The sequence below is a fragment of the Amia ocellicauda genome, chromosome 11, assembly GCF_036373705.1.
Source record: "Amia ocellicauda isolate fAmiCal2 chromosome 11, fAmiCal2.hap1, whole genome shotgun sequence".
Classification (NCBI taxonomy): domain Eukaryota; kingdom Metazoa; phylum Chordata; class Actinopteri; order Amiiformes; family Amiidae; genus Amia; species Amia ocellicauda.
The window spans coordinates 20,459,702-20,486,327 of record NC_089860.1 but is presented as its reverse complement, the minus strand read 5'-3'; the positions used below and the strand labels follow the sequence as shown (position 1 = coordinate 20,486,327).

Genomic DNA, 26,626 nt, shown 5'->3' with positions numbered 1-26,626 from the left:
AGTTGAACTGTCCATACAAATTAGGCAGTGTCTCTTACAGTCTTGTCATTTAAAAAAATAATTCAGAGAATCTCTGTTCACATCGTCATCCTTTGACCCTTACGAGAACTGCTGAAATGGAAGTTATTTTTCAGTCTTATCATTCATCAGCTCAAGAGTAAAAGTCAAAGCTGCACTATATGCTTCAACAAAGTTTCAACCAGGCCTTTGAGAATTTGGGCATGTTCAGTTTAATTTTCCAATCTTACCTGCGCACAAGCAGGCTTGCTGAAAATACGCATTTTTAAAGAAGCTGTGTCCTTTATATACCCTTTATACTGAAGAGAGTGGCATAACCCTTGTCATGGTTAACCACCTCAGAATTAACACATTTGCACAAGGTCCCTGACCGCAAATTGGATCTTCTCTCATCTAATCTCTAGTGCACCACGTCTTTAACCTTTGCCCCTTTCCCCACTGCTCCCCCACTGAATGATTTCACTGAAACCAGAACTGCTTCTGTCGGGATGTTTTCATTTGATTCAATCGTATTATTCAGACAGCTGTTGTAGATATTAAAACGTTGCTCTTCTGGGGTGTAAGGTACATTGGGCTTGTAATCGATGCCTACCCTCAGAACACTCATACGTGTGAATGAATGTTGTTTTTATGCTGTTCATTTTTATGGAATTGTTGTAAGGGACAATGCTTGCCTCGCAGGCTTTTAAAAGAGTAAAATGAGGGTTGTTACCAGCTCTCATGGAAATACACAAATTGCACACACCAGGCTGTGATAACAGACATTATTCATTTTTACAATTCACCCTTCATCATTCTACAAAAATGGTGAATATGCAGCAGCCATCAATTTCACATAAGCAGCTTATATTTTTAGAAAATGCATGGTTGGGACAAGATGAGTTATTTATAGAGGGTGTACATTTATCATAGACCACGATGGTATCTGAATAGTTACATATCTCTTGTCGCTACTGACATGCAGTAAAAGGGAGGGGTACCAAAATAATGAAATAAATAAACCAACAAATGGTAATAAATTAGCAGTAGAAGTAGGGGATATGGAAGCCTTATGTAAACTTGCACACCTACATTGTGCCCTTTAGTGCTAGACATAGATTGTATTAAAGAAAGCTGATAAATGAAAGCCATAAATTGTGCTTTCATGTGGAACAAGATACCCTGTGAGTGTAATTTCCAAAGTGAAAAAAATGCAGTTGCTATTCAAGCATTCCATATCCACAGAGAAATATTACTAAGAATGTAAGCTTGAGACAGTGTCTGAGGCAGTAGCATACATACGTACATTTAAACGTATATGTGTATGTGTATATGTTTTTCTTTTCTTTGTTTTGTTTATTGAATTTGTTGTGTTTAGAGGTGGTATTTTCTTAGAAGTTCAGACTGCCACATATATTTCCTCTCTGGGAACCTGTCTGGGATTTTTATTTTGCGGAAATCCTCAATGCATTTCTCCAGCTCTTCCTCGATGGTCAGTTTTTCCTTCGCGGGCTTCTTTTTGCAGACGTTGGACTCGCGGGAGCTGCTGGTCAGTGTCCTCAGCAGGTCACTCTTCCTGCGGAGCTCGGACTGCTGCAGCAGCTGCACTGGACCTTTCTTCAGCGGCCGGTCCAGAGTCTGTATGTTGGGCTGCCGAGTCACCGGACCACAAATCACTGTTTCCTGGGGAGAGCTGGCCTCCGACTGACTCTCCGAGCTGGAGGTGGAGAGTTCGTTGAAGGAAGTCCCGCTCTCCCCTTCCCGGTCTCCTTTGTTGTTTTTACAGCAACAGTCGCAGTGGGGGGATGCCCACCGTGATGGGCCACCTGTAAACAGATCACATGACGTGGTTATTAAATTCATGCCATCTTAAAGCTGGTAGAACATGGTGGTAACTTCTAAGTTGGCGTACAGGGGACTGAAAAGAATGTGATTTAGGTTGAGTTTGCTAGTGATCTGTGTAATTCAGGTGGTGTGAAATACATGAATAAAAAATCCCACTCCCCAGGAATCTTTGCTGCTGTGCCTGTGAGAACCAGGTTTGCTGATTTAGTTTGCTGATAAGAACGGTGTGCGGGAGTGTAATTTTATCTGACATTTATCAGACATTTGCCATCTGCAGAGAGTATTAAATCTGCAAGATGGTGTTTCAAACACAGCCATCATACATTTGCCAGATATTTACATTACTGTATTTTTGTCATTGTAAATATTTTAAATTCAGGATCATATCAATCAAAACGTCTTTGTATCTGAAATTGTACTCAACGTAAAAACCATGGTGCATTTTATGGTATCTGTTATACATTGTACCTTAGATATCAGTAATGTATGCACTTATGTAAACTAGCTATTTAGTAAGAAAACAAATAAATACAATATTAATGTATGTAATTCCTTTGTAAGCATTATAAAATAATACATAAAATATCATTTTACACTCTACTGAATTGATAAGCTGAATTATAATGTATTCCTCAAATGTGTTAACATATCATGCTAAGTTAGATGTTTACCTCAATTTATTTTTATCTTTTATTCAAAGAAAAAGCACACGATGTACAATTTAATTCCAATGGTATGAAATGAAGAGTGTTATGTTAAATGTCGCTGGCAGATTGTTTTCAAGGACTGAGTTGACATTTATGGCAAAACAAGATGTCCCCAGTGATCCATAATTCTGATGTTTCAATAGCCGAAGGGTTACTTAAAGATTTATAATAAAAAATAATAAAGGTTGCTTTGTTCTCAGAAAAAACTGCTAATCTGATATAAAAGTGACATGGGTAAATGTATTAAATAAAATGTATACACACACACACACATACACACACGCACAAGGGTTTAATCGAGTCACAAAGTGCTTTTCACAGTGGACGGCATCCTGGGTTTAGTGAATAAAACAGACTAGAGGCCAGATTAAATCAAAACCTTGACCCACCTGCTAATATAAAACTACAGAACTGTACTCAGTTGCGGCTTTATTTTTAGAAAGATGACACTTTCTTCTAATCAGAAATGTAACCACTATGATGTACAGGTTTGTAGTTTGCTATTAGGTCAAAGTTTTGATTTAATCTGGCCCTATGTATAAATCACGAGGCACTGTTAGCATCATGCAAGGATAGCATTGCTGAGACTTGTGAGCATAAATCTGCAATATCAATATTTTGTGCATCCATAAAAGTACAGATTTTGTTATTGGAAGCCATTATGCTTAAAACACACAGCACATTCAATTGCAATCATGCTATTTTAGTAATAAAACCAATGTTAATATTTTTATTTGCAATTGCCCTTTCCCAAATCAACTATATCAGCAAAGTGCAGTATATTCTTCTTTGCAGATGAATCCCATTAGAAGCCAATTCAGGTGCAAGTTACACTGTGATATTTGTGCTAAAGAGACTTTGAAGTTATCTTTAACCTGTAATTGGTTTAAATTCCAGGATATGTTTGTGTCATATGAAAATAACTGCAGTCTGTCTTATATAGACAATGTAATATGTCTTATTGTGTTAATCTATGAAGATAGCAAATAGCAAATAAGCTAAAAAGGGGAAACACACTGTCAGGATGTGTTGTGTGAACGTCATTTGTGATTTTAAGGTACTCCCATGTGACTGCAGTGTAGAGGTTGTGTGAAGTGGAAGTTATCTCACTATGTATACTGAAAAAAAAAGTTGGAAATTGTATGCGGTTGAAAGGACTCATGTTGGGGGTAAAGGTTAGGCAGCAACTCTTTAGCTGATAAGTACATAATACATACATCTACAGTCATTTTAAAATCTTTAAATTATTCTATGCTTTAATGAATCAATTAGCTACACAGACATGTTGCTGTTTACATGTGAAAAGTCAAAAGTGTTTGTTACAGCTACAACCATTAGGAATGGATATGCACCTTGAAACATGGAATTTGAAAGGAATATATATCCAAACCCGGTTAAATGACTGGCGGACTTTTAGGACCATTTCAAAGGTTCTGCTTAAATTATTGAATAAAGGACAGACTTGTTGCATATGGACTGAGGTATTTTTCACCAAGGAGATTCTGACATTTAAAATAACTTCTGAAGAAATAAAAAAAAAAACACAATTCAAAGCAGCTGAATAGTTTTACATGCATCTTCTTCTTTCACTCGGAATTCATGTACTTTTTTCAGTAACCCAGAAATAAAACAATAATTATTTTCTGGGTAAAGACCAAGACCGTTTTCATGTTTCACTTTCTGGTCAGGGCCCGGTATTATTTCTCATCCTTTCAGTTTGTAATCATGTCTAGAGCATAAACATGAATCCCCGGGCTATTTTGTATCATGATTATTTATTTTGTTTTGTTGTATGCTCATGCCCCTATAGCTGTCCCTCTAGGTATAATTTCCAGTTTTTCTCTGGCATAAGGTTTCGTTTTAATTACCACCTCTACCAAATGTAATCAAAATCAGTTCCCTATTGTTCAAAAACCAGTTATAGCCTGTCTCAAGGAAATCTTTATTTTCTTTTCTAAATCCCAATGCACGAAGGTGCCCTCCCCCCTTCATTTAAGCAAAATATCCAATTTTAAGGTAAACTCAGCCATTCAACATTAGCACTGGCTATGAGGAATTATGTTTAGAAAAGTATTAGATATTCCTTTGTTCTGTAGTACTAGTATTAATAGCGTTGTGTATAATTTATACCACAGTATATATTTTCATACAATTCTTTTTGATCTTATTAATAATGATGGCTATTGCTTTGCAGCCATGACTATTTTTCCCCACCAGCACAGCTGTTTATTGTTAGATATATTACTCTTGTCTTGTCCCAGTAGTGCTGTATTTCAGAAGATTAAAATCAATTATTTTGTCGGTGACCTCTACCGTTACACTTTTATTATTACATGTATTTATTTGTTTATTTATTTATTTTACTTTTTTATGTCATTTACTTGAAGTGTGCTATCCTCCATTTGCTACATAATTTGAGACTGCTCACTTTATTAAACCAGTCTGACAACAAAATAAATGACACCAGAAAGGCAAAATGGATTTGTGCATTGGACGTGACTCAAATGCTCAAGTCTGTGCTGGGCTTGTAATTTGATGTTTGTTTGTTTAGTTGTTGTTGTTTTTTTCCAAACCAGTAATTCCTAGCAAAGCTTTTTATTACTACCTACATAATTTAAAGTAATTAGAGTTCCTATGAAAATTATGCCACATGTTTTGTTTTATTCCTTCTAATTACCTCTAAGTGGAGTCAACACCCTTATTTTTTTAACTGCTACAAGAACTGCAGGGATTCAGAAACTGAAGCTGAAGGTCTTACTTGATTGATAAATATATAGGTGTCCGTGTCTGTATGCATTACTCTGGCTCTTTAAATGGATGCTTTAAATGGGATCTGTTCGATATGTCTTATAATAAATATTGAGTTTTGTCTTTAAAAGTATGTGTTTAATAGTTTCTGGAATTGTGTTCGATGATGAGTATATTTGCTGGAAATAACTTGCTAATGTAGTGAGTACATTTTAAATCAATTTTAAACTTTTACATTCACTGATTCATTAAAACAACTTTAAAACTTTAAATACATGAAAGAAAACAATAAAACAAACTTTTTTTGTGTTTGGCAGCGGTGGGAAAATAAGTTACATGGAGAGAGCAGTTTTTACTAAAGCTTTTGCTTTCTTTCATACACCAGGCCCTACATTAATTTATGACACTCAGTATATAAAAGGTTCCTTGATCGATGAGCCAGCTCGTCCTAATTGGTGTTTTGAAAAATAGGCTCTGACTCTGTAATATAGCTAAAGCTGTCTGCAGCCAATTTTCTTGTCTAAATAAAATTACCAAGGTATACCTAAACAGCAGTGACAAATGCCATGAATGAAATTGCATGTTGTAGAATCAACTTTGCCAGCAGAGCCTTTAATACAAATTCCTGCAGTGTTTTTCAGTACAGTGTAAAAAATAATGACACTGTCCACTGTGTTTATCTGAGTATTTATGGAACCCAACCAGGAAAAAGGACACCAATACATATAATACTTATGGAAGCATTTTTGGTGACAGGGTAATGTAGAAAGTCTGCTGTCAAACAAATTATAAATTTATTTTGTGATTGGTGGGTGGTTAGAAGTTACGATTTGGCTCTTGCTTTTCACTGTAAACAAAAGTATCCATGAAGTAAAATCAGGAAAAAAGTAAAATTCAAAAGAGATTAGATAAATAAATCCATAGTAAATATTGTATTTATTTTAGCTTTAATATACTGGTAACTGATTACAAGTAGAGAAAAGGTTGGTGTAATAACTCTTCTTAAAGGAAGAAATATAATACTGAGTGACAGAATTTCCAACTGAATCTTGATTTTCCCTAATGTCTTCCACACGTCAGCACTTGAGCCCTATTGTTTGTGTTCCACAATTGCACTCGATCCACTGTGAATCTCTGAGGGCCTGTATAATGTGGTCCTCAGTTATCCCAGAACACTGCAGGGTTCAGTGAAGGGCTGCCAACCCTGAACTGAGGTATTGAAAATGGAAAACTGGCCGTATTTCAAAGGGAGGGGAGACAAAACACCTTTCTTTTCGTTTGTTTTCTTTTCTCAGGCAAGGTATACATTGAGGTTGATCAGATGTTTAGTTAAATATTAAAGTGATGCTTTGGAGTAGCTGCAATTTTTCTTGGAGTCCTGAACTTGTACATCTGCAAGACAAACCCCAGATCCACTGATGTTCATTTGTTTCCACTGTCCTGTTCTCATTTGCATCTTTCTGTTAAAAAGAAAAGTCAACTTCCTTTATTTAATCTAAGTATTTTCACTGCATGGATTCTTTTTCTAAATAAACTCACTGTAATCATCAGATACTTCTCATAATAGGAAATCTACCTTCATTTCTGTGGAACACTGACAATTTACTGGAACAATGACAATTTACTGAATTCAGTGCCGATGCATTACACATTTGGCTTATTTCCTTGCTACCATCTGTTTTTTTATTTAACATTAATATATATTTAGATTAAAATATTTTCTCTCTTCAGTCCTAGTTCGGTCTTTGTGGTCACACAGTAATTGAAATTCTTCTGTTTCCTCACACCATCAACTTTAGCCAATGAGAAAACTCAGTGCATTATATATCATTACCATTTTGTCTTTTTTCCAGTTACCCAGAATCATTTCCATTATCTGGACTCTATCTTTAGTATTACATGTTTAATGCAAAACTCTGGGAGAGAAAAGGAGCAGATTGATGAATTCCTTGCTCATTTTACATGAAAAGCAAAGCTCACGAACTGAGACGAATGCCGAGAACCAGCAGTTCATCCATTAAATTGTCTTGATGACAATAATAATAATAATACTTTTGAATCAAACTCATATTTCTGTATCTCTGTATGTTTTTCTCTCCTGTTTTTACAGGCAAATTGCTGACATGCTGCTCACAAAACCACTCTTATCTTCGCACGTGTTTCTGGCATCGTTGCGCTGTTGGACACATCTCAGAAGAACAATTAAAAAGGAAAATAAATGAAAGCCAGAGCTTTGTTTTATTATTGCCAACATGTCTTAACTAGTAAGACAACAATAATTACACGAATGACGTCATGAAGAACACAGATTTCAGAACACGTTTAGAATTGTAATAGTTCCTATGGATGGGGTCAAAAGCCATTCTAGAGAGCTGGGCCATGATTTATTTATTTATTTGTTTGGTTGTTAATTCTGCCGTGAATTCCAGATGCCTAACAAAGGCTGAGCCAGTCTGACTAAACCTACCATGACAGGACGTGGAAGGACTGAGGACCGTGCTCATGATAGATAAGCAAGGAATCTGTATCTGGCAGGACTAAGTTATTTATTCACTTCTGACATCACAAGTCCCCTTGCAGTCAGCCTCTCTTTGTCATGTCAGGTGGTAGCTGTATGCCTGTCAAGCCAGCAGGGAGAAGAGATAATGTCATGTTAAGGCTCCTGTGAGAAACACGGCTCAGAACCTGTCTTTATTCGTTCCCATAATTTGTCCACGAGGGACCCTCAATGGTAACTCTTGTGGCGTGCTCCGCTCTGGGAGCTCAAATTTCTCACTTCCGTATAATGATCAGGGAGATCTCCGAGGTCTGCCGTGTCGAGGCGAACATAGGGATCCCCCTCGGCTGAAGCCGGACGCCGGTAACCTCCTGATGGAATCCTGCCTTCTTCTCTACATGGCACGATCCAATCAATGCAGCCCTCTGATCTATTCTTATCAGTTTGAGCACATACAACTGTTTTCTTATCTACTTATCTGTCTTTCTCTCTCTTGGACAATCAATCAGTGGTTGGGTCAGTGAGAGATGCAGATGATTGCTTTTGGAATGATTCAGTTGACAAGGTCAGCTCAGAGGCAGTGGAATGTTTGTGGACAGCATTAATCTAAATACCCCAGAAATACTGCAATGTATTTATAAAAGCAGTCGTGGCACTCAGCCTCTATGGAACATGGCTGTTTTTAATTCATTTCTGAAAGACGAAGGAGAAATGATTTCGCAGATTGGCTCTGTAGCAGAAGGGCAGGGCTTGTGAGGCCAAGTTTTCTGGTCTGAGGAGTTTTCATACTTATCTGTTCTTGTGTTACTATAGTAACATTCCAAGCGATGCACTTGGCTTCACATGGAGGAGTTAGACCTCCTGGTAACCTTTTTCCATTACAACGCTTTTAAAAAGGACAACTATCTCACAGTGTTATGACCACCACAGTTGTTTACCTGAATCTGTGAGTTGCAAATATGCAAGGAATTCCAAAGTATTTTTGACAGCAACCCATATCTCTGGTTGTTCAGCTCTTCAGTGGTTTACAGTTAAAGAATTTCAGTTCAAACAACCAATTTGACATGGGCTTATCTTGATTAAGACAATAGTGGAAAAAGCAAGGAATTATGAATTACAGTACACTGTAGCAACCATAACATACAGCCCACTTCAGTGAAGTCAAGGCCCCAGCATTTCATCCAAGCTTCCCACTATTCTATAATAGAGAAAAAAAAACATTTTGAGTTTTGAAGATACTATGGAAACTATTTTAATTTCATGGCCGACTACATAATCGAATACAGTTTCCTGGGACGAGCCCGGGCTTGAACTCTCTCAGCTACAGCTGCAGTGCAGACCAGCATAGCTAACATGCAGCTGCAACTTGTTCAGGCTATTAACCATTTTCCTGGGACTAGGGGGTTATTGTTACCCAAGACAGCGAAGCTTACAGCACGTGGGGATACATGTCAATCCGAAATGCTTTCAAGCTTTATTGCCATTCCAAGAAGAATGTATACAGCACATAGGTTAGCTGCAGTGTGGCAAGGGGCACTAGGGGTGAAGCTGTCTCACTCGATTAAACCGTGCAGGTGCCAGGGACCTGTACGTTGTTGCATAGCAAAGGAGCTGCAGGAGTTTCATACGTGTATCGATGGAAACATTGTCTCTGCTGTCTGCCGCTTTTCCACCTTCAGCATTTCCCTGTGGTTCTGTCACCTAGGAGCTGAGCTTCCTAAGATGATATCATTAGTGCTTAATATTACTGTACCTATGTATGAGAATAACACATACATTATTGGATATCTAGAGCTTCTCCTTGCCTGGAGATTCTTGCTATGCAATTTATATTCACAAATAATTATCAGACATATTTAAAAGGATAGAAATAAACACCAGTATAACCTTTATATTAAATCTGTTTAAACCTTATAGCCTTATAGATAGTAACTAGTACTATCCTTTTGCCCACACACAAATAATAATAATAATAATAATAATAATAATAATAATAATAATAATAATAATAATAATAGAATATAATAACAAAAGTTGAGAGACTGAAATACATATCCCAAGCTTGATATTTGCTTTCCCCTATTCCATTCATGTTGAATTGCAGATGAGGTCATGGTAAATGAACAGAGCAGTGGGGTTGTAACTATATTCCGCTGCCTTCGGCAGGGATAACAGATTTGCAATAATATTCCTAATGAGACAGAAAAGCAAGTCTCTGCTGCTGTCTTCTGGTGGCTGCATATTTTAGTTTTAAGCAATGTGGTTTATGTTAGGTTAGATGGGGCATGTAGGTCATTCTGTATATATATATATATATATATATATGGAAATGTTATAGCATATGAGCTACCCAGAAAAGGTGCAGGTACATAAAAAAGTATGTATGAAATAATACTAATTCACCTCATTGGTATGATGATACTAATAATCATGATGATACTAACTAATAATGAAATAAACATGAAATCATATTTGTTTCAGAACCTCTGTATGTTGATCCATATTATTTTATCTTCATAAAGCAGTAAATGCAGAGTGTATCAACAGCTCTGCTTTTTCTATATCCTCCCACAATAACTGTGGGACCAGAAAGTCAAAGAAATCTAGGCTTAGTATTGTTCTGACTCCCACTGAAACCCACACTCTCTACAATGCTGAAAAAACATGGTGCCTAATTGTGCACTCCAGTATGCAGTTCAAGATATTAAAGAACCTTTTAAGGTAGTGCAGTATTTATTGTTTTGTACATTTTCTTTAAATCAGTTGCCAATCATTTTCCTGTTTTTACTCACCATTAATGGCAATATATTTTTTTCTCATTGTACCTCCAGGCACAGTTTCAAACTGCATTAATGGAGAGCAGCCCAGAACTAAGTACCTGTACAGTACAAACTGCTGTGCACTCTTAATGTGCTGGCAGATCTGAATTCATAAGAACCATTGAATGAAAACAAACTAAATCATTTTAATGAGGGTAGAGTTAGTTGAAACCTCACTGTTTTATTTCACAATGCTGGGGTAAATAATTGGTGCGATTGATACATTCTTAAACCTTAATGAAAGTAAGAAAAGGTGGCCTTTGTAAAGCTCAAATAACTTAGCCTTTATTGGAAATAATTATGTTTATCTGTTGTTATTAGAATTTTTGTTTGTTTGTGTGCTTGGTTTGCTTTTTATGTTGGCGGATTTTTAATCCAACACTGCAGCAGTTATAATTGAAACAGTAAACTCACAGGTACTGGAGTACTATTTGTTCAGTCCAGGTAATTAATTATTTCTCAATGTGAGGTTCAAAATGAGCATCTTTTAGACCTTAACCGGCAAAATGTAACAAGCTCATACTCAAGGTAGACACTCAATGCTTTGCCCAAGTTAAGTTTTTCTGAATCAATTTGCACTACCTTTGAAACAAATGCAGGTTATACCAACTGACTTTATTACCCCCTAAAGTGTTATCAGAATATTAACATTATAGAAAAATAAAAATTGTGTGAGGAAATAATTTTGTATCTGCCAAGGTGCCTGCCACATATGTTTGTTTGTATTTAATACTTTTTAAATTATTATAAGTATGACATATGCCAAATAAATAAAAAAGTAATGAGACTTTGCTTGCCAGTGATGGTAATCTGTATGTAGTTTTTGCTATGGACAACATGATTGTCAGTTTGGTTCGTGAGATTTAGGACAACAGTGTACTATCTGCATTAACTGAATTTTCTTTTGAGGGCCTCTAAGACTATTAATACAATCAAGCCATGTTAAAAATCTGGGTGTGTGAGACAGTGGTGCAAGGAGATAAAAGCAGATTTGATTTTGAAGGCCCACTCAGAGTTCTGACCTCAATCCCATACAACACTTCTGCAAGGAACTGGAATGGAGAATCGGGACAGGTCTGCAGAGACCAGTCCCTCTCATTGAACAACATTCCTGAAACAATATATGAATAGGATTTCAACAGCCATTAAGCCCTACAATAGGTCTACACCTTATTAAATACGTTGTAAAGAGCTGTCTTTGGGTATGTATTTGCAGTCCCAAATACTGCTGCTGACATAGTGCAGGACAATAAGCGTGAATTCCACAACTAAACTGTGCAGGTAATTAAACTTCTTGTCACTTCTTTAGCTTTCATACTTCTGTGACCTTGCAGCTCGGTGGGACACTGTTACCCACTTGACTATAATGAGGAGTGGCCGTTATGCTGTGTTATTTTGAGGAAGTGTCTTAAACCAATAAATCAGAATAGCTTGTGCTCTCTGCTGTCATGTGTCAGCAAATGAGAAAATATTCTCTAGGACTTAACCCCGTGGACCTGATTTCATACAGCGGGAGGCCTAATGTTACTGTGTCAACCTGGAGAATGACCTCTGCCCACATTAGTGACACAACTAAGGAAAGAAGGGAACTATGAAATAATTGCAATACATAAGCCACAAGATTTACTCTGGTAGCTGGCAGTGTTTTAATGAGGATAAAAAATTATATTGCCTGCATGGCCTGTAAAATAATCCACAAACAACAGCATCTGCTTGTTGACATCGGAACTTTCTCAGATTGCTATCGTTATTCAGCTCGGCTCCATTCTACTCCTGCTACACTGAAAATCTCCAATTTATGTCATCTATTTGAGATCAGCCAAAGATGCTTATGAAGCTACACATATTGGCATTGGCACTGGCAGTTTTATTTCTTTATCTGTATTGCCATGGGCGGAAAGTCCTGACACTGCAATTGCTGCTGTTGCTGTGATAGATTGCAAAGTGTGATAAAGAATGTGACAGTAGCTGAGCTAGGGAAACAAACAAACAAACAACAAGAGCAACTACAGGGGAAAAACTTTGAAATCTTTGCAAGTGCAGTTTTACTAACAACGTAAACAACAGAGCATAAAAAGCATCGGCATTTTGTAAGACAAAATAAAAGCGGATGTGCACATTTCCTTTTGCCACTGTAGAGGTGCCTTCTTCTGGTTTTCCCTTTCTGCCAGGTCTCAGATCCTTTTCTCAAAGGGCATATGAAGGTGGGAACAGTGGAAATTGTATCTGCTGGCATCAATCATACCAATGAGGTGAATCATTTTTTCATATAATGGATCTGTCCCCAAAGTAGGTGTTGAAAACCTACTGAAGTCGTGCTGCCCTGCAGACTCCATCTTTAATCTAGCCAATTAGTCCACCTGACATGTAAAAGTCCAGCTGCCCTCACTATTTCTGCCCTCTTGTCAAGGGAAATGAAAAGGAGAGGCAGTAACAAAAGCTATATTATTATTATTATTATTATTATTATTATTATTATTATTATTATTATTATTATTATTATTATTATTATTATTATTATTATTATTATTATTATTATTATTATTATTAGAGCAGTGGTTAGTTCTCTGGACTCTGCCGTGAAGGGTTGTGGGTTCAATCCCAGGTGGGGGGCACTGCTGTTGAGCAAGGCACTTTACTTAGATTGCCCCAGTAAATACCTAGCTGGGTAAAAGTAATATGGTATGTTGTAACAATTGTAGGACACCCTGGAAAAGCTCAGACATTGAGCATATTTACATTTACCCTTTTTTCCAAGGTCACTTCACTTGATTGCATACACCTGAGTTAATGTAGGATTGCTATTACATGGGGTTGGACAGTTATCCAACCAAGCTATACGAGTTATTATTTTTTACAAATGTTCTAAAAATTCCTAGATTTGTTTTCCACTTGGAGGTTGTGGAGTAGGATGTGTAAATGAAAAAAATAATAATAATGCAAAAAGAACAGATCAAAGATGGACAAAATAAGCTACCAAATCGATCCCAAGACATGAAAAAAGACCACCACCGAAAACATGTGAAGATTAACTCATAAACCTTGCAGGCATGACATGGAAAAGAGAAGCTGTAGAAGTGGAAGTGTCTTCGGGAGGCTTCATTCCAGCATTGGATCAATAATGGTGATGGTGATGGTGATATATACAACCAAAAACACACACACAGTATGGGACGAGAGGAGGATCGGCCATAACTTGATATTTGTTGGCTAGAGCTGGGTTCAGGTTAATATGTAAATAGACAGAACCCATGCATAGCCAACACCAGCATTTAAAACTACACCATTTTGTTATACCCAATACAAACTCAACCCTAACACTAATTATAGTTTAGGTTTACTAGGTAACCAGGTAAGTCCAAAACAAAACTTTACCCTAGTCTGAATCCGAAATGTAAACGCAATGTAAAAACGGCTAGGGTCAGGTTTAAATAGCCTTCAAAACATAGACCCAGTGTATTAAAGTACATCCCACTTCCCCTGATGTAATTCCATATCAGGACTAGAGCTGCCCATTCCCAATCTAAGACAAGCTAGTAAAGGTCACATTATAGTTAATCAGTAAAGGTAAAGGGGTCTCTTACATCTGTTTGTGTGAGCATGTGAATTGAGGAAGTGTTGTTTCATATGCATGTCATTCAGTTGTATAACCATTTAAGAACATGTTTGGGAAGAAAATGTTTGCAGTATCACTTTCCTGGGTACCTTGTTCCAAAAATGTACCTTGTCTCATTTAGGCTTGTCTAAATCCCTGTGCTTACTGAAGCAGGCACAATGTATACATGATCAGATTAAAAAAACAACACTTATGTCCCCACATTTATTAAATTATATTGAACTCACTGCCCTAATCCTTCCCAGGCTACTTAAGTCATTGTATGATTGAACCAAGCATGAACACGGCTTTAGCTGACAGCACACAATTGTACACGTGTTATCTACTTTGAAGAGTGTTTTCCATTGGGAAAATATACGAGGCGTAGCTTTTGCATGTGGACACCTGAACTCCACTGCAGATGCGGTGTCAAGTCATTAAGAATGAATAAGCACTGGAAGAATTAAAAAAAACGTTTTTGCCTTGTAGCTATTCGGCACAAGGTAGCTGTTTTAAACATGAAGGCCCCTTCTGCACAGAATGCAAGTGTAGCTTGAGATTCAAAGTGTGCTTGGAGAAGTCTTTAAACCAATTGCACGATTCCTCCGTGGCTCATTATAAACAGTGTAAGCTATGTAAATGAGGAAGTAACTTTGAGGATTCTTAACAAATTCATATGATGATATATGGGTGCGCACCTCAAAATTTGAAAACAGTATGCTAATTCACAGATAATTAAACCAAGTGTTTATGAATGTGAGTAGGGGTATAAATAGCATTTATGTGTGTGTGTGTGTGTGTGTGTGTGTGCTGCATAAGGATACTTTTTTATTCAAACTAAATATTGGGTCTAATTGGGTGAGTTTTTGTGTTTGTTTTTGAAGCTGAATGAATCAATATCATCTTTCAGATTGAGAACATAAGCGCTCAGTTTGGACATCCTCGTGGTCACAAATGAAGAATGGTCTAAGTGATTTTCTGAACCAGTCAGCATTGCTTAAACATTAATGTTAGTTCCTCTGTGAATATATAACTGAATATACTTAAACTACTGTAAGGTTCAAAGATGTTTCACCCTGTTATTTATCAAACTATGGTCCACTGGGCTCTGACACTGAATTACAGTACCTCCACTCTCAGATACTCTACTAAATACATGTTGGCTTTTGAACAATTAAAATATTTTTCTTCAGTTTGATTACATATGTTTTGGCTTCAGGGGTTTACAGAGTATAGTACGGTAGACAGTAGACTAATATCTCTTCCTGTTAGGCAGGGGTGTTTAAAATTAGAACAGTGGAAATGTTTCTAATTTTCCTTTCCAAGACTGTAAATAAAAAAAAATAAAATAATTGGGGATTGCTTGTCAGAAGCTGTCTTTCTGCAGTTCCTGAAGATCTCCTCAATATTGCCATCTTATTTTAAAAGTTTCGGATGTCAGCCTCTTCATACTGCACTCACTTTGAACTGACAAACAACATCAAACCCGGCCCCTATGGTTTGCTGGGTTGGAGCACTGAGAATTCAACAAAGTGCTTATAATTCCGGAGTGCTTACGCTGTAAAATTACATTGACAGTGTAAGAATAAAAGAAAGAGAGGGAGAAGAAAAAAAACAATACTGTTTTTAGAGCTGGATGTTTTGAACTACATAGATGTTTCCCCAGTTCCTGTTTGTCTCGGGGTCTGCAGAATCTCACAGTAACTCAGACCAGTTGTCACAGGACGCATTGCTCTCTGACTGTCTCTGCAATGCTACCGTCTTTAGTCTCTCAAATAGGACGTATGCTTGGAGTCAGACGAGATGGCCAAAACAAGGTTATGTGCCTAATGGTCAGCACCTGTTTGGTAGTTTTATGTTGTGTATATATATACAGGGGTGGATCTTAAGGATTTTTGGCACTAGCCAGCTGAAGTGTTACTAGCCCTGTTTGTAACTCTATTTACAGAGTTACAAATAGGACTAGTGGTTTAAATTAATGTTTTCTATATAAGTTTCCTTAACATTCCCAGTATTCATGTTAAGTTAGTCTGTGAGTAGCAGTATTTGAATCAATGACACAACAATATAACTACTATAAATATATTCTAATGCACAATATTATATAACCACTTAGAATGAGAGGACAATTTTGTAACTGTAAGTGACCAAAGAATATCCCAACAAGTGTAAATTGGCAAAGTAATATTATGAGAATACAAGGTATTACACAAAAAAATATTTTTAATATTATTTAAATACTGCATATAAAAGAACATATACAGTGCACAAAAGATCATTGGAGCTGACCTCACATCTGTGAAGGATGTACGTATTTACATACATAAACACTGCTCATTGCCACACCAATGCTCTTGCCATACTCCAAGACCCAAACCATTCTGGGAATAAATTGTTCTCTCCGCTTCATTCTGGTCGAAGGTACAAGACCATAGAAAGCTTGAATGGACACCGGTGTTACACTACCGGTCAAAAGTATTTAATTCCACGTGTACTCTTCACTGTTGTGTTGTTTGCCAAGTGTTTGGTATCCCATGAAAGCTGAGACTATCACTTCATTTTAACTCCTGTTAATTTCTATGTAACTGAATGAGGAAACAGGAAGTGATAACCTCAGCCAAAATACAGGAAGTCATTTGAAGATATCTTGAAATGATTTGCAAATATCTCTAAATGAACAGAAGTCATTTAAAGATATCTCAAAATGATTTGCAGATATCTCTAAATCATTTAAAGATATCTTCAGATCATTTAGATATATCTTTAAAAAGCACCTTATTAGATATCTTTAAATGGTTTGCAGATATCTAAATGATTTAAATACATATTTAAATGATTTAGAGATATCTTTAAATAATTGAAGATATCTTGAAATTCATTTAGAGATATCTCTAAATGATAATTTGGCTTGCCATACTTCGTTCTACAGCACTCTAAAATGATTGCCATGCTAGAGATTCGACTAGCCAGCTGTCATTCAACTAGGTTAATGAACCCCGCCTCTTTATAAGGTGTACTGATTATCAGGGGCTGATCATCATTTTCGCTCACGTCTCATTCTACACAATACACTCCATTAAATAAATCGCGGCTCTGATGGACTAGTGATCCTGAAATTAGACTTGCCTGAAATGTAAACTACTTGCCTGAGGCGAGCTTAATTTCCAGCCCTGTATATATATATATGTATACATGGTTATACTATTCCTTGTGAAATATTACATCTTTGTTGTTTCTTTGCTGGTCTAATGTATGCCAACTTTAATAAATAATGTAAAATAATGTTTTTCATGGCTTTCTTGTACCACTCAGCAAAACAGCATGACATTTCCATCCTGAGCCAATCTGAAAGATTTTGCTAAATGAGAAATCTGAAAAAAGCTGAAAAAAAGAAATGTTGAACAAACACAGATAACTGAAACCATCAGTGGACAGAGACCTGACACGTTTTTCATTCTTCTCTTAACCTATCCCTTCAGCTGTAAACCTTTCCCCCAGTAGCCATTTTCACAGACATATTTTTTCTGTATAAAGAAAGAAAATTTATTTTCTTTTGAAAGGTCCTCCATGAAAACCATCCACAGAATGTTACTCCATGAAGCTCTTTCAAGGAGCAAGCTTTTTAGGTTTTCAACAACCAAAGAGAAAATTTAATTCTGTCTTATGACTGAAATGACAATCATTTTTGTACTTCTACTTTTTAGTTCTGATGTATGTGTGTGTGTATGTGTGTGTATGTGTGCGTGCACATGTTTTTGATCAATTAAACAGGGCAGAACCAATCACAGAGTCAGGGGCATGGGGCAGCTGTGTTGGAGACACTAGTTCTAATTCCCATAGTTCAGTGATCAGGAAACTTGCTTTCAGGAGGTGAATCACTGCATTATATTTTAATAGCACTTCATGTCTGCAGAAAGACATAAAAACCCAACAATGGACATCTCAAAAGGTGACTATGTCAATGTACACATTTGCTCTTCACAGGCGGTACCTCTAAAACTCACATCACATCACTTACATCACAGTTGTCAATGCCCTGTATATTATTACCCAGTATCTCTCAGTATTACCCCTCCAGTAGGCTCTGGCAGAGATCCTGCTCTGAGACTTCTGGGGGCTATTGCAGTTTATAAAATGATGGGATATTGAATAAATGAGTGAATCAATTAATGGGATTTTTTACACATTCTACTTTTGTGTAGTGCTTCACATAGCGGGGTAATCAATTTTAGGAGCAATTGCATGATGGGAATGAATGGTAGCAGCATGGCTTTGGCCCTCTACAGTCCTCAGGACATTGGTAACCAGGGAAGAGGGCGTGTTTGGCAATGTCACCATTTTCCAATGCTTTAGAACAGTGACTCTAACGTGGAAAATCCTGCCATCTGCCAACAACATGGTTTAATAAGAGCCGATGCAAAATGGAAGATCGTAATGTGAGACAATGTCAGTATGGTCAATTAGCTTTTTCAGCCTCACAGCTGCACAGCATGGTGAGACTGCCAATCACTCTCTCCAGAGGAGCCTTATCAGAGACTCTCAACAGTGAGCAAAGTCATGTTTATGTGAATCGAAAGCCAGCATGAAAGAAATTAATCAGTGATAGAAAAGGCTGGTTATTAGGCCCAGGCTCTATGAAACATCTCAGCTGCACATTTAGCCATGAAAAGGATTTTAAACCAGTGGTGAGGTTTCCTCAACACCCTTTAATCAATCCATTATCTGTTCTCATTCATTTATTTAAAGTTTTAAATATATATGTAAAAAACTGCCTGCTGCAGAAGGTGTGTTCTTAACACCAAGGTAGTAGACATTATTATTTTTCCACATATGGAGATAAGGTGGTAATTCATTCATTCATTCATTCATTCATTCATTTTTAATTATTTGTATTATTTATTTATCAGTTTACACAAAATCTCACCCTTTCAGGCAGCTTGGCAGTCAGTTTACCCATATCCACTTTGCGAGCCTGCAATAACTTAAAATCTACAAAGATAAAATAATCTGTTATCTAAATTATGCAAGTTGCTCATTCGGCGATGGATTAACTGAAACTGGCAATTTAATTTTTTAAAAGCCTGGTTTCAGAGTATTTTGATATACTTAATTCCATTTAGCATCTTTGTAACATGTTTCAGAGAATAATATGTAATTTATTTTAACATTTGGACTTTCGTTAGACAGTTATAAAGGCAGATTTTAAAATTAGAATTGCTTTATTTTTGTATTTATTCTTTTGGAAATTACTGATATAAAGATTACACCACTACAAAGGTTAAAGCACGCCAAAGTATAACCTTTCCCTATTACTGATTTTAATTACAACTAAAATAAATGCATGCCCCTTGACTCATATTGGTGACCCATAGTTTTGCACACTCCTGCTTCAGTACAATTCACAGATATCGTTTTGAGTTAATACACATCTTTTTCATGATATCTGACGTTGCAAACAGCCCTTCATTTGGAAGTTCAGATTGGTGTGATAAGTTGAACATACTTCAATGTACAGTAAGTCTGGGGTAGTCCTTCTAGATGACTGAAAAAAAACTATTTCTGAAAGAGTTATTTTTATCCTCTGCATCATCATGCTCTCAAATATGATAGCTAGAAAAAGAAAAACTCCATCAAAGTAAACCAAAAGGGTATAGTCAACTTGAACACATTCCAGTGCTTTACAGTTTAATAATGCAAAAAGCAGTGGTATCTGAAAATAAACGTGCCTTGAACATTTCATTAACTATTATATCTAGCATATACAGTCAAATAATTTTATTGTGCATGGATACATTAATTTCTTAAACAGTTTATTTCATCACATTGCTATTATAGATGATCTTGATGATTTATATGAATAGTTTGCAGCTCTATATTACACATCTTTTTTACTGTATATTATATTTTCTATTACATTACGTGGGCAGCTCTGTCCCTGATTGGCTACAAAGTGCTATCTATCAGGGGGAGCTGATTGGCAGATTGACTGCCATGAGAATGCAATTGCATCTAATTGGTCAGTCAGTCAGCCTATCAGAAACGTAGGGAAACACTTCCAGCCTTATTAAACACCAAGGAGTGTTTGATCGAATTGCTTTTATCCCCGGTTCTGTTTGGTAAAAGTGGCTTTAGGGCATATCATTGTAAGTTATTTACTTTCTAATGTATGTATATACATGTAATATTAATAAGGAAAGTATATGTTTAAACCCTTTAAATAAAATGTTTTTAATCAGACAGTTTAACCCAAAACACGGACTTGTCATGGAAACTGAATGGGAAAATCTTACAACTGTTATCAATAGATTGACTGTAGATTGATTGCATTTGGGAGTCTGCTTCAAAAGATTGGATGCAAATTTAATGGACCTTTTAACTGCTTAGCTTTTTTATTGCAATATTTTAATTGTTTTTTGTTTTGTTTTGTTTTGATCATATGAGATGTGCTTAATGAGGTGTTTTCAAGCAGAACTGATGTCTTTCATGCAAAGATATTACACACATGAAAGACCAGTTTTAGGCCCATATCATTTTAGGAGACCTGCACCTCAGTAGCATTATCAGACTATCAGAAGATGGAATTAATTTGTTATTGGAATGGTGAATAGACTATACACTGCTGAGACAAATTCTCTCTTCTGTGTGTGATTTTATTTTTATTTTTGCAAAAATATGAAGTACATGTTAGTTTTACTGCTGCTTTTATTTGAAGTTTTATTCAAGAGCTTTTCAATTGGTGACCTAGATAATCTAAATCTTAAATGTCGATGACTGTTAATGCAACACCAGTGATCGCTTCACCATTAAATTTCATTGGAAAATAAATAAACTTGCATCAGAGTATCATTTATTATTTTTTAATTAGCCAGCTAAAGTATAAATCTGTGTCACACATAATGAGCACACTAACAGTTATCACCTACATTTGCATAAATCCTTTCAAAAATGTTGATCTAACATTGCAAACATCTCTACAAATATGTTGGTCTTTCAAAGAATTAAAGAAGAGAAAAAACATCCAGAAAACTCTCTGCAGTAAGAAAAGCCACATGATAATTCTAATACTAAAATACAAAAATAAATTGTATTAATTTACCAAGGACAGTAATATTACCCAATCCCATATCATGTAGGGACCTCACAGGCACAAATAAAGATAATAAATGTGATTACTGAGGGAAAAATAAGTAAACATCATACTGTTCAAATGTCTTCAGTCCTCATTTGTCTTCATCTATGACATGTGATAGCCCTCTGCATTATATTATTTTGGGATTATTTTAATGTACAGTACTGTGCAAAATTTTTAGGCAGGTGTGAACAATTATTTCAAAAATAGACATGTTAATAAATTATATTTCTCAATTAACTAAATGCAAAGTGAGTGAACAGAAGAAAAATCTAAATCAAATCCATTTTTGGTGTGACCACCCTTTGCTTTCAAAACAGCATCAATTTGTCTAGGTACAGTACACTTGCTCAAAGTCATGATTAAACAATTATACCAAACAGGTGCTAATGATCAATTCAATATGTAGGTTGAAACACAATCATTAACTGAAACAGAAACAGCTGTGCAGGAGGAATAAAACTGGGTGAGGAACAGCCAAACTCAGCTAACAAGGTGAGGCTGCTGAAGACAGTTTACTGTCAAAAGTCGTACACCATGGCAAGACTGAGCACAGCAACAAGACACAAGGTAGTTATACTGCATCAGCAAGGTCTCTCCCAGGCAGACATTTCAAGGCAGACAGGGGTTTCCAGATGTGCTCTCCAAGCTCTTCTGAAGAAGCACAAAGAAACGGGCAACGTTGAGGACCGCAGACCGTGGTCGGCCAAGGAAACTTACTGCAGCAGATGAAAGATGCATCATGCTTACTTCCCTTCACAATCGGAAGATGTCCAGCAGTGCCATCAGCTCAGAATTGGCAGAAAACAGTGGGACCCTGGTACACCCATCTACTGTCCAGAGAAGTCTGGTCAGAAGTGACCTTCATTGATGACTTGCGCCCAAAAAGCCATACCTGCGACGTGGAAACAAGGCCAAGCGACTCAACTATGCATGAAAACACAGGAACTGGGGTGCAGAAAAATGGCAGCAGGTGCTCCGGAGTGATGAGTCAAAATGTGAAGTATTTGGCTGTAGCAGAAGGCAGTTTGTTCGCTGAAGGGCTGGAGAGCGGTACATGAATGAGTGTCTGCAGGCAACAGTGAAGCATGGTGGAGGTTCCTTGCACATTTGGGGCTGCATTTATGCAAATGGAGTTGGGGATTTGGTCAGAATTAATGGTCTCCTCAATGCTGAGAAGTACAGGCAGATACTTATCCATCATGCAATACCATCAGAGAGGCATCTGATTGGCCCCAAATTTATTCTGCAGCATGACAACGACCCCAAACATACAGGGAAAGTCATTAAGAACTATCTTCAGTGTAAAGAAGAACAAGGAGTCCTGGAAGTGATGGTATGGCCCCCACAGAGCCCTGATCTCAACATCATCCAGTCTGTCTGGGATTGCATGAAGAGAGAGAAGCAACTGAGGAGCCTAAATCCACAGAAGAACCGTGGTTAGTTCTCCAAGATGTTTGGGCCAACCTATCTGCCGAGTTTCTTCAAAAAGTGTACCTAGAAGAATTGATGCTGTTTTGAAGGCAAAGGGTGGTCACACCAAATATGGACTTGATGTAGATTTTTCTTCTGTTCACTCACTTTGCATTTAGTTAATTGATACATATAATCTATTAATCTATTAATATGTCTATTTTTGAATGCATTCTTACTTTATGGCATTTTTTCACACCTGCCTAAAACTTTTGCACAGTACTGTATATAACATTCAATTTAACACAAGTGTTGCAAATCACAGGCTTTGGGACGGTGTTCCCTCTCTCAATAAAAAAACACAAGGGGGTGATCCAGTTCCTTCCACAGAAAGTGACATACATAGACATGTTACCTTCATCAAATCCATTCGAAGGACGGTCAGCACAAAACGTTTAATTTCCAACATTGCTTACCCATTTCAATCGTGTTATAGTATAGCTTGTTGCAAAGAGTCAGCGCCTAGGGCACAGGGGGGATAAGTGCTGTGCTCTTCTACCATGGCCTCAGACCCCTTGCCTATCGTGACACTTCATTAAGCCCACAGTAAAGCTCTAAAGCTCTCGCTAATAATCTTTATATTCAAATAATAACGCCATAGTGGGCAGTAAGGCCAGCCAAGGTCTCCTGCTTTTAAAAAATTCCCCTGACTTTTCAGCAGAATATATTAGCATGAGAAGCATATCCCAGATTATTTAGCATTATCCGTTCTTCAAGAAACGGCTTACCTGATGACCCTATTAATCACAGCTTTCTTTGCAGAATCAACCTTTTGATCTTGGTTTCAGCTTTAATATTATTGATTTGTATTGTGTTTTGTAACTATTACTAATAATAACTGGAACCCGTGGGGTCTTGTAATGAAAGCCATATGAAAGTGACTAATTTATTTTCAGTATTAGCAAAGCATAGTTTTCCCTATTCATGAAGAAAAAGACCACTGCAAATCAAACAGACATGATAATCTGAACATAAGCTAGCATCTGTTCTTCTGCTAGAGCGATGTCTTAACACATTTGTGTGTGTTTTCTTTTCTTTTCTTTATTACTCCTTAAGGATTCTGAGACATCGCCATTCATGTCCCACTGTTTTGGGATGCGTATAATAGATTTGATTAATCAAATACTGAAGCCTTTTGATATATTTTCACCACACATGTAACAGAATTATTTAGCAATCTTCAATGCAAATGTAATTAATGTTTTTTGTTTGGTTGTTTTCTCCCGGAATTAAAAAAAAAGATTACAGTTCAATCTTTAAATAAATCCCTGTGATATGTAATTAATCTATTTTCAATAAATGCAATACACATTCATTAATGATATATTTAAATATATCTTGAAAAAAAACGTTTTTATTTTTCTTACTAAGCAATAACTTGAGAATGGTGATTCGACCATTAAAAAGTCTATAGCTTTTTTTTTTTGAGGGGGGTGGGTGTAATCGTTGGAGCATATGTCATCTTTCATTGTTTCTCCTGGGGGGGTTGTAAAAAGAGATTTAGTGTACCTGTGTTTGTGGAATATTTTCTGGAGGTACTGTGTTGGCAGAGGTTTTTATGAAAGAATAAAGGCCTTGCCATTGAACCGTACTAACTTAAATGAGAGAACATTATTATTCTACAGAAATGAGCCAATATAGCATGTATGAATGGCTCCACACGAATGATGCACAGAGGTTTTGTAAGAATTGAGCATAATTAACTGCCACATTGTGTTGTGATCTCTCCTTTCCTTCTACATAAAGCAGGCATTTCAGTAAAGTCCACTAAATGTTCAACTGTAAACTGTGCTTCTCTTGATTAAACTTCTCTTTATTTAGGTCACAAGCTGAAACTAATTCAAATCAATGGGTTTTAACAAGTGCTGATTTTCAAAGCACCATTTCATTTACTTTGTTTAACTTTAATCATACTTGCTTGCACTTTAAAATCATACCAAATCAATTACATTGAAGGTCAGAATGCATTCAGCTGTGAATGGAACAACCGGTATTCTTCTTAAAAACGATTAATTCTGAGCAATTTATTACACTAATGTGTAACTGAAAACAAAAGAGAAAGCAGTTGTAATATACTTCAAATAAACGAGTCAAACAATAGCTATACAAATCTATATTTTAAACTTAGACCTAATTTTTCACATTTTTTCCAAAGGGTTTCATTCAAGGTGAAAAATTTCCTTTAATAATTGAATGTTTCTTTTTTTAGTTAACTTCCATGAAACATTAAGAAAACTAATTTACATTGTGATAATTAGACGTCCTGAGATATCATTTATGCCGCCTTTTCAATTTCCCTTTTTTCAATTTAATCATTCATTTTGTAAATTTACCAAATGCTATATTTCTTAATGATTGCCGAAAGGGTTTCAATAGAAGGTATTTCATTGTTTCCTATTGTTTTCTATTATAGAGCCCTGTCTGCAACTGCATTTCAATGCATCTAACCCCAATGAGGAGAGCGCTCTGCCTTAAGGCACCATCTCTGTTCACACTCTGGATCAACACCTTCAATAACATGAAATCAAATCAACTGCTGTTTGAATAAAAGGTTTGCTTCATATGACTTGTTCCCTCAGGGGGTATATGTAAATAAATAGGTTTTCTAAAGTTCAGTTTAACGTTGTCCAGTCAATAAAAACCTTATGTTTAAAAAGAAAATATATGTACCTTTTCCACACCTCTCCTTTCTCCATATTTTTAGAAAGTTTTCAAATAAAAAATACAAATAAAGCCAGTTTAGCAGAAGTAATAACATAATTATTATTTATTTATTTGATGGTTGCAATTATATATACAGCTCTGGAAAAAATTAAGAGACCACTGCAATTTTTTCTTAAATCAGCATCTCTAAATGTATGGCAGCCATTCCATTCCATTCATATTTTTATTTGTAATTTGGAAGAAATGTTAGCAGTAGTTTAAAGAATAAAACAAAAATGTTCATTTTACCCAAACACATACCTATAAACAGTAAAACCAGAGAAACTGATCATTTTGCAGTGGTCTCTTAATTTTTTCCAGAGCTGTATATATATATATATATATATTTTAACTTAAAAAAAAAAGTAAATTTAGAGAAATTGATCAGAGAATAACTTTCCTGAATTTAATTGAGCAGCACAGTAATATATGCAAGTAAAATGGCTCCAATGGTTATATACCAGACACCTATGCCATTTAAACAGTCCACCTGAATGAGATTTGTGAAACCCAGCCCTTGGTACAGGGCAAATGCAGTGTTTTAATGCTATATTGTCATATTTAGAGCTAAAATGAGCTTATTAAACAGATTGTTAAATTAAAGGGTTTAGTCCAAGTGATGGATTGCTAAAATGGAGCAATAAGCAATAGACAGTATAGTCCCTGCAGCACCAGGATTGGGAACCTGTGCTCCAGGCTATATTCCCCTTGTAGGGCGGCCTCATTTGACAAGGATTGAAGATTTGTTACTGAAATGTGTATACCATTGAAAATAACAACAAAATTAAGTGCCATAGTGGCTCATTCAAAACTAATAAGGGCACATCTATTTTGTTGCTTTGATTGGGCAAAACAGTAATATATACAAGTTTTTAAAACAATCTGTATGTGAATAAATGTTTTATTTACAATTTTACTAACAACTTACTTACAACTTGATAACAAACTTTTAATTTATGTTAGTATTCCAGCATAGTCTTTGATGGAGAGTTTTGAATAATGGATGCAATCAAACTTTCCTCCCATGCAGAACTCGTGCGGTGTGCAAGAGTGAGGTTCCTGCTTAACACTTGCAGAATACAGTGTGCTATGAATATGTCACCGAGCGCTAAT

At 36.3% G+C, this 26,626-nt stretch overlaps 1 protein-coding gene across 1 annotated transcript in view; it reads right to left on the bottom strand.

Moving 5' to 3' along the window:
* Positions 1–1,371: 1,371 nt before the first annotated feature.
* Positions 1,372–26,626, bottom strand: part of kctd16b (potassium channel tetramerization domain containing 16b) — a 57,596-nt gene continuing 32,341 nt past the window's right edge. The window contains exon 2 of the mRNA XM_066716295.1: positions 1,372–1,823. Coding sequence (XP_066572392.1) covers positions 1,372–1,823 — 452 coding nt within the window. The remainder of the gene's footprint in view (positions 1,824–26,626) is intronic.